Consider the following 12,815-nt stretch of genomic DNA (forward strand, 5'->3'; position numbering starts at 1 on the left):
GGCAATCACAATGGCCCTGCTCAGGTCTAGGGTTTCGGCAGCCAGCAGCTTTCAAAGAATGTCCTCGTGGCTGATGCCAAGCATGAAAAGGTCCCATAGCATTTCCCCCAATGCAGCTCCAAAGTCGTAAGGTCCCGTGAGGCGTCTCAGATCGCCGACATAATCTGCCACGTCCTGGCCCCCGGAGCGATGGTGCGTGTAAAAACGATACCTGGCCATGAGGATACTCTCCTTCAGCTTGAGGTGGTCCTGAACCAGCGTGCACAACTCTGTATATTCCTTCCCCGTTGGTTTTGTCGGTGCGAGCAGATTCTTGATGAGGCCGTATATTTTAGGCCCACAGACAGTGACGAGAACCGCCCTATGCTTGACCGTGTTAGTGACTCCTTCCAGCTCGTTTTCCACGAAGTACTGGTCGAGACGCTCGACAAAGGCTTCCCAATCATCCTCTACAAATCTCTCTAATATTCTAATGGCAACCATGGTTGCATGAAGGTTCGTAATTTGTTACTCGTTGCCAATTGTTATGTATAGAAGAACTCCACGAGTCTGAGTACTGTGACCTTAGTCTTCTTTATTACTGCTCCAGAGAGCCTAAACAACATGGCAGCCAACCTTTTATACTAGCCCTGCACATGTGTGCAGGTGACCATTAGGACTCCAACAGTCGTGCCCTCTGGTGGCAAGTATTACATAGTTACATACATAACAGTAGTAGATGGTAGGTAAAGTGGAGATCAGAGGTCCAATCCCTCAATCTTATGATAGTGTATAGTAATGTCGTGAGTGGTTTCCGAGGTTGCAAAAATGGCCTACAAACTGCTGACAGCTATATTTCTGCACAAGATGGAGTCAGCAAGAGCCTTTCCATTAGCCAAGTAAGCAGGTGTAATGTGGGAGTATGTGTGTGTTTTTCCCAGCTCTCAATTAATGCACTCGCACAAGGCCCACTGAGCTTCTGCCTTCCCTTCGCAGGCGTGAATCTCGTGTTCCTGAAGTTAATATCAAAAGCTGCTTTTAAAAACCCTCTTAACGGTCTCTCAAGTCCGGGTTTCAGAGCTTGAGCAGCAGCTGGCATCACTGATCCGTGAGGCTCAGAGCTACGTGGACAGCACGTTTCAAGATGTGGTCACCCCACATCATAAGGGTGAGTGTACAGGCAGAGAGGGAATTGGTGACCACCAGTCAGAGAAGGAAGACCAGGCAGGTAGTGCAGTAGTCACCTGAATGCATCTCACTCTCTAACCAGTATTCAGGTGAGGGCAATGGTTCCTCTGGGGAGTACAGCCAGAACCAAATCCATGGCACCACAGGTGGCTCAGCTGTACAGGGAGGGATCATAAAAATATAAGAATTAGGAGCAGGAGTAGGCTATTCAGCCCCTCGAGCCTGTTCCGCTATTCAATAAGATCATGGCTGATCTTCTACCTCAATTCCACTTTCCTGCACTATCCCCATATCCCTCGATTCCCTTAATATCCAAAAATCTATCGATCTCTGTCTTGAATATACTCAAAGACTGAGCCTCCACAGCCCTCTGGTGTAGAGAATTCCAAAGAATCACTTCCCTCAATGAAGAAGGGTGGGATTTCCCACAAGGGGGAAAGGTAGGGCAAATTCAGAGCGCCCCGAATGACGAAAGTGATCGAGAACAAGATGAAGAAGAAAAAGGGAGCGTATGACAGATGTCAGGTTGAGAGTACAAGTGAGAACCAGGCTGAATATAGAAAGTGAAAGAGGAAAAGTGAAAAAGAAAATAAGAGGGGCAAAGAGAGAGTATGAGAATAGATTGCCAGCTAACGTAAAAGCGAATCCGAAGATTTTCTACAGGCATATAAATAGTAAACGCGTAGTAAGAGGAGCAGTGGGACCGATTAGGGACCAAAAAGGAGACCGACTCATGGAGGCAGAGGGCATGGCTGAGGTGCTAAATGAATACTTCGCATCTGTCTTCACCAAGAAAGAAGATGCTGCTAAAGTCATAGTGAAAGAGGAGGCAGTTGGGATACTGGATGGGATCAAAATTGATAGAGAAGGTACTAGAGAGGTTAGTTGTACTTAAAGTAAATAAGTCACCAGGACCGGATGGGATGCTGAGGGAAGTAAAGGTGGAAATTGCAGAGGTACTGGCCATGTTCTTCCAATCCTCCTTAGATATGGGGGTGATGCCAGAGGACTGGAGAATTGCAAATGCTACACCCTTGTTCAAAAAATGGTGTAAGGATAAAACCAGCAACTATATGCCCATCAATTTAACCTCAGTAGTAGGGAAGTTTTAGAAACGATAATCCAGGACAAAATTAACAGTCACTTGGACAAGTGTGGATTAATTAAGGAAAGTCAGCATGGATTTGTGAAAGACAAATCGCGTTTAACTAACTTGATTGACTTTTTTGATGAGGTAACAGAGAGGGTTGATGAGAACAATGTGGATAATGTGGTGGACATGGACTTCCAAATGGCGTTTGATAACGAAAAGACTTGCATTTATATAGCGCCTTTTATGACTGCCGGACGTCCCAAAGTGCTTTACAGTCAATTAAGTACTATTTTTTTGTAGTCACTGTTGTAATGTAGGAAATGTGGCAGCTAATTTGCGCTCAGCAAGCTCCCACAAACAGCAACGTAAAAATGACCAGCTAATCTGTTTCTGTTATATTGATTGAGGGATACATATTGGCCAGGACACTGGAAATAACTCCCCTAATCTTTGAAATAGTGCCATGGGATCTTTTATGTCCACCTGAGAGCGCAGATGGGGCCTTGGTTTAACGTCTCATCTGAAAGATGGCACCTTCGACAGTGCAGCACTTCCTCAGTACTGCACAGGAATGTCAGCCTAGATTTGTGTGTTCAAATCTCTGGAGTGGGACTTGAAGCCACAACCTTCGGACTCAGAGGCGAGAGTGCTATTAAATGAGCCACTAGCTGACACACTCACCACTTTTCACCCACACTGCGATCCCTGAAAATCATGGTGTGAGGACCTGAGGGAGGGGGTTAGTGGGAATATGTGTGTGTGTGTGTGTGTGTGTGTGTGCTAGGCCCATGCAGCAGAGCCTGGTCTCCATCCTGCCTAAGAAGGAAGAAGTTGACACAACGTGCCATATAAAAGGCTTGCCAGCAAAGTTGAAGCCCATGGAATAAAATGGACAGTGGTAGCGTGGATACAAAATTGGCTAAGTGACAGGAAGCAGAGAATAGTGGTGAACGGTTGTCTTTCAAATTGGAGGAAGGTATACAGTGGTGTTCCCAAGGGATCGGTACTAGGACTACTACTTTTCTTGATATATATTAATGATTTGTATTTCGGTGTACAGGGCACAATTTCAAAATTTGCAGCTGACACAAAACTTGGAAGTATTATGAACAGTGAGGAGTATAGGGATAGACTTCAAGAGGACATAGCCAGGCTGGTGGAATGGGCGGACATGTGACAGATGACATTTAATGCAGAAAAGTGCAAATTGATACATTTTGGTATAAAGAATGAGGAGAGGCAATATAAACTAAAACGCACAATTCTAAAGGGGATGCATGAACATAAATAGAGACACAGTGTACAAAAGCAAGGAAATTATGATGAACCTTTACAAAACACTAGTGCGACCTCAACTGGGGTATTGTGTCCAATTCTGGCCACGGCACTTTAGGAAGGAAGAGAGAGGGTACAGAAAGGATTTACAAGAAAAGTTTTGGAATGAGGGACTTCAGTTATGTGGATTGACTGGAGAAGCTGGGGTTGTTCTCCTTAGAGCAGAGAAGGTCCAGAGGAGATTTGATAGAGGTGTTCAAAATTATGAGGGGTCTAGACAGAATAGATAGAGAGAAATAGTTCCCATTGGCGAAAGGGTCGCGAACCAGAGGACACAGATTTAAGGTGATTAACTGAAGATCAAAAGGTGACACGAGGAAAACATTTTTACGCAGCAAATGGTTAGGATCTGGAATGCACTGCCCAAGAGAATGGTGGAGGCAGATTCAATCATGGTTTTCAAAAGGGAATTGTATAAGTATCTGAAGGAAAAAGATTTGTAGGGCTGCAGGGAAAGGGTGGGGGAGTGAGACTAGCTGAAGTGCTCTTGCAGAGAGCCAGCAGGGGCTCGATAGGCCGAATAACCTCCTTCTGTGCTGTAACCATTCTATGATTCTATGATTCTATGTTCTTACTTCACAAGCCCCGCAGTCTGTCCCCGTGAAACTGCCTGTTGGTACTGTCGCTGAGCAACTTCTTTCTCTTTCACAGCTCCCACATATGTCACTCCATCTAGAGTCCTACAGAGGGAGAAACCACATGAATGTTATATAACCGGAACCTGATTCATTCGTCTTCTCTTGTACACCTTCCACTGGTCTCTTCTTACATTTTCTTTATTTTCAAAAAATAAATATTTGCACAAAACACAAATAAGATTTGAAAAATTACATTTGGCATTGGTAGGATATCTGTTGAATAAAGATTTATTCCCATTACAAATTAAAACTACGGATACAATCATTAATTTAGATACTCAATTCATATTAACCTCCTCATCTGAGTTACTTGATGCTAATTAACAGATTTAACCCGCTTTTCTTAATTCCATTCATACTATACAAGGAGGAAGATACGCACCAATTTAATAAACTTCTAATTATTAATTACCTTACTATATTTTAACATATTCATGCATCTAGGAGGATGATCTTGAAAAGAGTGAGTGGGCACTGGATGGGGCCATGGATGCAGAAAAATGAGTGGGGGGTTGTCTTGGCAACAGAGTTGAAGACATCTCTGAGACAGAGAGACAAGGAAGACAATGTCATGAACTGGACAGGAGAAACTTGGAAGCAGGGAGTAAGGAGGAGAAACTGAGGGCTGGAATTCATTTTTTTTGGTGGTATTCATATTTTTGGGTGAAATACCACCCGTTGCAAGTTTGATGAAAGTTTACCACTGGCGGTTTCGAAATACCACTGGGGAGCGGACTGCTGGCGTGCAACACTGAAAAAACTACTTCCACCCAAGTTTAGTGATAGCGATGACCCGTAGGTGAGGAGAAAAAAAACACCCACGAAAAATCAACCGGAGCAGCAGTTCGATCGGCGGTCAGTATGAAACCCTACAAAAAAAAGGTAAGTTAAAGTTTTTTAAAAATTATTTTGCAGTGATTCAGTGCAGAAGGGTCCTGTGAATGTTTTATGATTTTTTCGATATTGTTTCTTTGAAAAATATTTTCTGTGTTATTTCTCCCCTCCTAGCAGCATCGGTCTAAATTTTACACAAATATGACTGACTTTGACCAGGATCACGTTTTCCACCGAAAATCCACGTGGAACACAGATTTTTCCCCGCCGGGCGGATTTTAAAAAATGTGTTGATTAATTTTCCACCGATCTTAATTAAAAAATCCTAACTTTTTTTTCGGTGGTAATCCGGTGGTGATGTTTTTTTTTTACCAAATTCCAGCCTTGAGAGTTGTCACGATAGGGGTATAGGGGTTGCAGACGTCTTGGAGACATGCAACGAATTGAAAGAAGAAAGATGGTCTTAAGCACACAGAAAAGTCAGAGAGGAGATAAGAAGGGGACCTTGGAGACAAGTAGCAGGGAGAATTCAAAATCATGAAAGAGACAATCTGAGAAGTATGGAATGTGCAGCAATAGGAGTCCACATCGGTTGCAAACCTCCAGAAAAAAACTCAAAGATAAAAGGAAGCGAGAAATGCTCCAGTCGGCACTGAATAGGGTCAGCTATTCTTTTCTAGATTCAAATTAAGTGTAAATTCTTATATAAGAACATAAGAAATAGAAGCAGTAGGCCATAAGGCCCTCGAGCCTACTCCGCCATTCAATAAGATCATGGCTGATCTGATCATGGACTCAGCTCCATTTCCCTGCCCGCTCCCCATAACCCCTTATCGTTTAAGAAACTGTTATTTTCTGCCTTAAATTTATTTAATGTCCCAGCTTCCACAGCTCCCTGAGGCAGCGAATTCCACAGATTCACAACCCTCTGAAAGAAGAAATTTCTCCTCATCTCAGTTCTAAATGGGCAGCCCCTTATTCTAAGATTATGCCCTCTAGTTCTAGTCTCTCCCCCCCAGTGGAAACATCCTCTCTGCATCCACCTTGTCAAGCCCCCTCATAATCTTATACGTTTCTATAAAATCACCTCTCATTCTTCTGAATTCCAATGAGTAGAGGCCCAACCTACTCAACCTTTCCTCATAAGACAACCCACTCATCCCCGGGATCAACCTAGTGAACCTTCTCTGAACTACCTCCACAGCAAGTATATCCTTTCATAAATATGGAAACCAAAACTGCACGCAGTATTCCAGGTGTGGCCTCACCAATACCCTGTACATCTGTAACAAGACTTCCCTGCTTTTATACTCTATCCCCTTTGCAATAAAGGCCAAGATTCCATTGGCCTTCCTGATCACTTGCTGTACCTTTTGTGTTTTATGCACAAGTACCCCAGGTCCCGCTGTACTGCAGCACTTTGCAATCTTTCTCCATTTAAATAATAACTTGCTCTTTGATTTTTTTCTGCCAAAGTGCATGACCTCACACTTTCCAACATTATACTCCATCTGCCAAATTCTTGCCCACTCACTTAGCCTGTCTATGTCCTCCTGCAGCCTCTTTATGTCCTCCTCACACATTACCCTTCCTCCCATCTTTGTATCATCAGCAAACTTGGCTACGTTTCACTCAGTCCCCTCTTCCAAGTCGTTAATATAGATTGTAAATAGTTGGGGTCCCAGCACTGATCCTTGTGGCACCCCACTCGTTACTGATTGTCAACCAGAGAATGACCCATTTATCCCAACTCTCTGTTTTCTGATGGTCAGCCAATCTTCTATCCATGCTAACATATTACCCCCAACCCCGTGAACTTTTATCTTGTGCAGTAACCTTTTGTGTGGCACCTTGTCAAATGCCTTCTGGAAGTCCAAATACACCACATCCACTGGTTCCCCTTTATCCACCTTGTTCGTTACATCCTCAAAGGATTCCAGCAAATTTGTCAAAATCTAGCCAATAATTACTAAAACGCCACAAATTATTTTGTAATAATTACAAGCCGGTCACTAGAAAATTGCAGAAGATTGCTGAAATGTTTCCTAATTTCTTGTAGAGAGATTGACAATATTGTGGCAATATTGGTATTCTGCTGCTCAATCTAAAATGGTAACTTTTTCAAGCTTCCAGTCCAAGTTCACACTGTCACTTTTCTCCTCCCCTCAGTTTGTGCTGGCACATTTTTCACCCTTCCCTCGGTTAATGTCACTAGTACTCTCCCAACCCCGCCCCCATTCCTTAGTTCAAGCTGGTGCTCGACCACCTGACTCCTCTGTTCACACTGGCACTGTTCCCTCCCTCTCACACAGCAAATCCTCTCCGCATCTACTATTCTTGAATCCAAGTTGAGGCTGCTGCTCTGGGGACCAATGGGCACTACAAACTGAGGGCAGGAATACTGATTGACAAAGCTACTGAGATATCAGGAATTATTGTTCACAGGGAGCTGCAGGTTTTTTGGGATGGGGATGATTTTTGCATGATAAAAATATGTTGGTTATTTTCCAGTGGCCCTGGCTAAAAGTTGCAAAACTGAGCATGATGCAAGCAGATGATGAGAAGATCTCAGAACCTTTTGGAAAGCTACAGCTTACTGGTGAAATACATTAGTGAAAGATACAATGAATGAAAATTATTAGAGACATGGATTGTTAAAATAAACGGAATTCATTAGAAACCTAAAAGGACTTACGATGTAATGAAGGGGAGTTTGATGGTTGCTGCAGTTCACCCAAGCTATTTATTATCTCCAATATATACCTTTTTTTGTAATTACATATAAATGGTACAGTATATTTTTGAATTGGAACTGAATGCTACATGCACACTGCTTTCAGAGAACTCGGGCTTTTTATATATTTCCTTGAATTGGTTTCTGTCCAATGTAGTAAACAGATTAGCCAACCTGTACTGTGCTCAGTCAATTTGCGTAATGCAATAAACACCTGATTCTTTTTTCCAAATGCACAAAGAAAGGGAGAAAGAGAGAAAAGAAAGATCCATGGGATCTTTTATGTCCACTTGAGAGGGCAGACGGGACTCGGTTTAACGTCTCATTCGAAAGATGGCACCTCCGATAGTGCAGCACTCCCTCAGCACTGCACTAGAGCGTCAGCCTAGATTTTTGTGCTCAAGTCACTGGAGTGGAACTTCACCACAACCTTCTGACTCAGAGGCGAGAGTTCTACCCACTGAGCCATGGTTGACACAAGTTCAAACACAGTCTGAATCTCCAGAGATATTGAGCAAGTGATTTGCTCCAGTGTGCTCTGGGTATAGGGTGGGGTGGCTTGACCCATCCACCTCCACGGAGGTGTGTGGGGGACCTGACCCATCCACCTCCATGGCACGAACCTGGTATTGCAGTACTTCCAGGAACGGTGCAGTGGCTCTAGGCCTTTTGGCTAAGAGCATTGGCGCAGAGTGATCCTTGGCGTGTGCAAGGTGACCTCTGGCGTTTGTGATTTGACAAAGAATTGGAACGATTGGCTACGAATTTCAAAAAAAAAATAAAATTTGAAGGTTTCCCTCACTTGGAAGACTAATTTGGGGGAGTGGTGGTGGGTGGGTTTCTGGCAGGGTAATTTCCCACCTGCCAGCACGAGCAGCAATCCTTCAGTGATGTTAGCCACTGGGCCTCATTTGCATGTCTCCAGTCCCCTTCTTGCTCAGAAGAGAGCAGAGAGTGGCTGCTGGCTGCCAAAGATCGGGCGGCCCATGGCCATCCATTAGCTTCTAAGTGGTGGGGAGGAGGTTTTGGGAGGGGCTCACTAGAAGGATTGGGAGGTTGGGGGGGTGGAGTCTGTGGTGGGGGGAGGGGGTCGCAGCTTTACTTGTGGGATTGGGAGGAGCACTCCTGTTTGTGCTGGATCCATAAAGGAAAGTTTCTGACTTATCTATTGTGCCTTTTCCATCTTTCCCAACAGCTGCCAACCTGCTGGGCCAGCCATGGTGGTTTCCCCGCACAGGCTTCATTTAAAATGCAATCGGGGTCTATTGACGTAATACTTTCCCAATTTGCATCAATTCATGAGGCTTCTGCCTGCTTTAGGCAGGTGCCTCAGCTGCTTTAAGAAGCTTGCAAGTTAAGATCGCGGGGGGGGGGGGGGGCGAGAAAGGGGCAACATCTGAGCAGCAATGAACCTGCTCAGTTTTAACTGCCCATCCACCCGGTTTCTGCCAGGTGGGTAGGGTAAAAATTAATCCCGAAATAGGTTGGGTAGAGTCTGTGAGAGTACAAATTGGACATGGTCAGTGGGAAGGAATGGACTTGGTGGGCCAAATGATCTCTTCTCATTCTATATTTTATATCCTTACATTATGTGAATTTTTTTTCATTTCATCAGGCATTTGGACTTAGAATATTAAAATAGCAGCAAAGGCCTTGAATATTGCTAATTATAGTTGTGCTGGGCTGCAAGGCTCTACTGGTTATACTGCTGTAGGATCTAGAGCTTTAAATTGTTTTTCCCATTATCAGTTTATAGCACTGTAAACTGTATACAAGGTATAGTAAGACTGCACAGTGACACAGAGGTTGACTGCCTCTGTTTTGCTGTGCAACCCATTGCTTTGAGTCATAGAATCATAAAAATTTACAGCACGGAAGGAGGCCATTTCGGCCCATTGTGTCCGCTCTGGCCGACAAAGAGCTATCCGGCCTAATCCCACTTTCCAGCTCTTGGTCTGTCGCCCTGTAGGTTACAGCACTTCAAGTGCACATCCAAGTACTCTTTAAATGTGGTGAGGGTTTCTGCCTCTACCACCCCTTCAGGCAGTGAGTTCCAGACCACCACCACCCTCTGGGTAAAAAACTTTCATATTATTCATAGAGTAAATAATTCTTATTGATCTCTGCGATGATTAATATAAACAATGATTAACATTCGTTTAATAAAAAAGTAAAAGAAAATATGCAATATGCCACACACTGATTTGGCAGTATTACCCAACATTGCACTTGTTGCCAGACGTTTCAGCATATTGCCACAAATGTTTTTTTTTAATCACTATTTTGAATCTATGTTATTACTTTATATACACAGCCAGATTTCAAAGCCACAACATCTGTGCCTGCAGGTAACCTCAGGGCGAAATTGGCATCTGCACAAATTCATTGGCCCCTGGGCTACAAGGCCCCAATGAAACAAAATAAAAATTTTAAGTTGGCATTTTAAAACATTCAAACACTACATATAAAATGTTCACACAATAAATATAAAAGAACTCTTTCATGCTTATTAGTTAATTTGACTGAATAAACCGAGCTGATACACACATGCTGAAGTTGGTGATGAAGGCTGTTTTGGGTAGTTCCACGTCGAAGTCGGCTTCTCTCGACTCATTTGCTCGATTTACCACTCGGCTGATTACCACATTGTGAGCAAATCGAGATGTAACTTTGCAATCAATCTTCATACTGTAGATTTCAAGCTCCCTCACAGGCTGAAGGGAATTAAGGGGTAATATTTCAATTTGATGTGACTGAATCAAGAAAGTAAAATAACTGGAAAGATCAGACTTAATTTAAATTAGTGCTGTGTGTTGTCCTACTGGAACATTAGCGATAAAGCGGGTTTAATATTTTTACTATAAATGGTCACAGTGTACGAATAGCATCTTCTGAAGTAGATTTTACAAAATCACTTCCCCAATAAATCATTAAACAAAATCAAACTATTGTTCAGAGAAAGAAGAGAATTTAACAGAACTAATAAAAATCACCCAGCATATTACACGAGAGAAATTGTTACTGAAATAAATATTAAAGGAGATATCAAACCTACTTTTGTGCCATGCTCCTCTGTGCTTCTTTTCTGTTGCCAACCAGTAGAAAGACCAACACATCAATGTTACAAAATGCATTCATTGTAGTTGAAGTACTGTCCATAGTAACTGAGATTTATGTACAAAATAAGCACGGTGATACTGTATTATTTAATGTAGTTGATAAAATTACATATTGCTAAACTTGCAGTAAATGAACCATAATAATTGATCCTTTTGTGGCCACATTGACAGCTACTGCCAACCAAGAGTCGACGCAAAGCAAAATAAAACTCCCACCGAATTGAGGCAGTACACACCATTAAAGCAAATTAGATGCTGGACAGTGATTAACAGACTATAACCTAACCTGAGTGTTCAATAAAGGTTAATAAAATTGCCCCTGGTTTACTCTGGCTCGGGATTTCATTTGGAAAAGTTACCTGGATTGTTGCTTTGTGTCATTCTTCTTTGCATTAGTGGATACATGGTTAGAAAATAGTTACAGTTCTAGTGTGTGAGACTTGTAAATTACAACTGGTGAGGACAACGCATGGTATGATTGGAATTGTAAAAAGCTCAGACATGAAACATATAATCGACAGTTAATCCTTTTATATTTTACTTGCAATAACATTTTGCAGTGATTAAATAAAGCACAGTAATTTTACATGTACGCATTGGATTAACTGTTGAATACCTTCATTGTTCGTTGGCCCAGGTTCAGAAGATTTGACCATCGGTTCGCATTATCAATCTGCTCGAATTAAAAAATTTTAAAAGTTGAAACAGTAATTCAGTCAATTAACAAAGTTATAATAAATATTTGGTAGTATCAATCGTACATTACCTTCTGATGCTCTGATTCCGTTATGATGAAATCAGAGGATATTAACGCTGGAATAGAAATTAGTAAAAGATAGGATAGCATTCTCTTCATCTTGGACAATGCTGTGCTGTCAAACAGGTCACAAGAAACTCGGCTTTATTCTGATCTCTGTTAATAAGCAACAGTGGCATTGACCCGACTCCTGCAATTGCCAGAAAGTGTTGACCCAACAGAGAATGCAATGTAAATAAATCAACATGTTTAAAGCAAACAAAGATGTTTTTCGGCAAATTGTGCAATCTGTGGAGTCAAGTCCAAAGAGTGGTCTGTATATGGAGCTCCACACTGAAATATAAATGAATTAATTATTTTAGTCACAGTGGCCCGTAAATTCACGGGGTTCGCTCGCGGTATGCAATGAATTTGATGACCAGGATGTTTGGTGGATATTCTGATCAAGCTCTGTCGGGAGATTGGGAGAAACTCCCTAAACAATGATTGTGCCAAGTCTCCGCAGTTTGAGATTTTCCTCTGCCTTGTAGGGGGCAGAACTTCTGTCCACCCTTTCGAAGGCAAATCCCGGTCAGAGGGGGAGCAAGAGGCAGAGATTCCAAAAGCCAAGAGCTCCACACTGAAATATAAATGAATTAATTATTTTAATCACGGTGGCCCGTAAATTCACAGGGCCATGGATGGGGCCCCGGTGTAGTTATGGTGGCCGACTGAGCTGAGGTGTACCGGCCTCCACAAGGACATATGTGGGCCCCATCGATAGGCTCACCCAGGCCAGGCCATGGCCAGCAGCCTGGAACCCTAATGTGTGTCAAAGTACGGATTGACCCACTGAATTAGGGAGTCGGGGGAAGAGGGGCAGGAGCTGGAGTTTCCAACAGGCACGGGCAGGTGGCCAAACTGTGCTTATTTAAAGAAGGACCCCCATCAACTTCAGCCTTTGCCATCTACTCAGAAAATCGTTTAAAATGGAAGATGGCAGGATATTGGCGGGTAAGTCAATTTTAACTATTACCCCCCATCGATTTGAAGTTATCACACAATATCTGGAGCTAACATGTGTATAAAGGCAATAAGAAAGAAAGACTTACATTTACATAAAGCATTTCATGTGCACCGGGCTATACAGCCAATGAAG

The 12,815-nt window shown here is 42.8% G+C and overlaps 1 protein-coding gene across 1 annotated transcript in view; it reads right to left on the bottom strand.

Moving 5' to 3' along the window:
- The window catches only part of LOC139276762 (inter-alpha-trypsin inhibitor heavy chain H3-like), a 202,633-nt gene extending 190,857 nt beyond the window's left edge, over positions 1 to 11,776 (bottom strand). Inside the window, exons 1-5 of the mRNA XM_070894771.1 lie at positions 11,687 to 11,776; positions 11,537 to 11,593; positions 10,857 to 10,886; positions 10,349 to 10,515; positions 4,171 to 4,275 (exon numbers count right to left, since the gene is read on the bottom strand). Coding sequence (XP_070750872.1) covers positions 4,171 to 4,275; positions 10,349 to 10,515; positions 10,857 to 10,886; positions 11,537 to 11,593; positions 11,687 to 11,776 — 449 coding nt within the window. The remainder of the gene's footprint in view (positions 1 to 4,170; positions 4,276 to 10,348; positions 10,516 to 10,856; positions 10,887 to 11,536; positions 11,594 to 11,686) is intronic.
- Positions 11,777 to 12,815: the final 1,039 nt, after the last annotated feature.

The sequence above is a fragment of the Pristiophorus japonicus genome, chromosome 12 (genome assembly GCF_044704955.1).
Source record: "Pristiophorus japonicus isolate sPriJap1 chromosome 12, sPriJap1.hap1, whole genome shotgun sequence".
Lineage (NCBI taxonomy): Eukaryota > Metazoa > Chordata > Chondrichthyes > Pristiophoridae > Pristiophorus > Pristiophorus japonicus.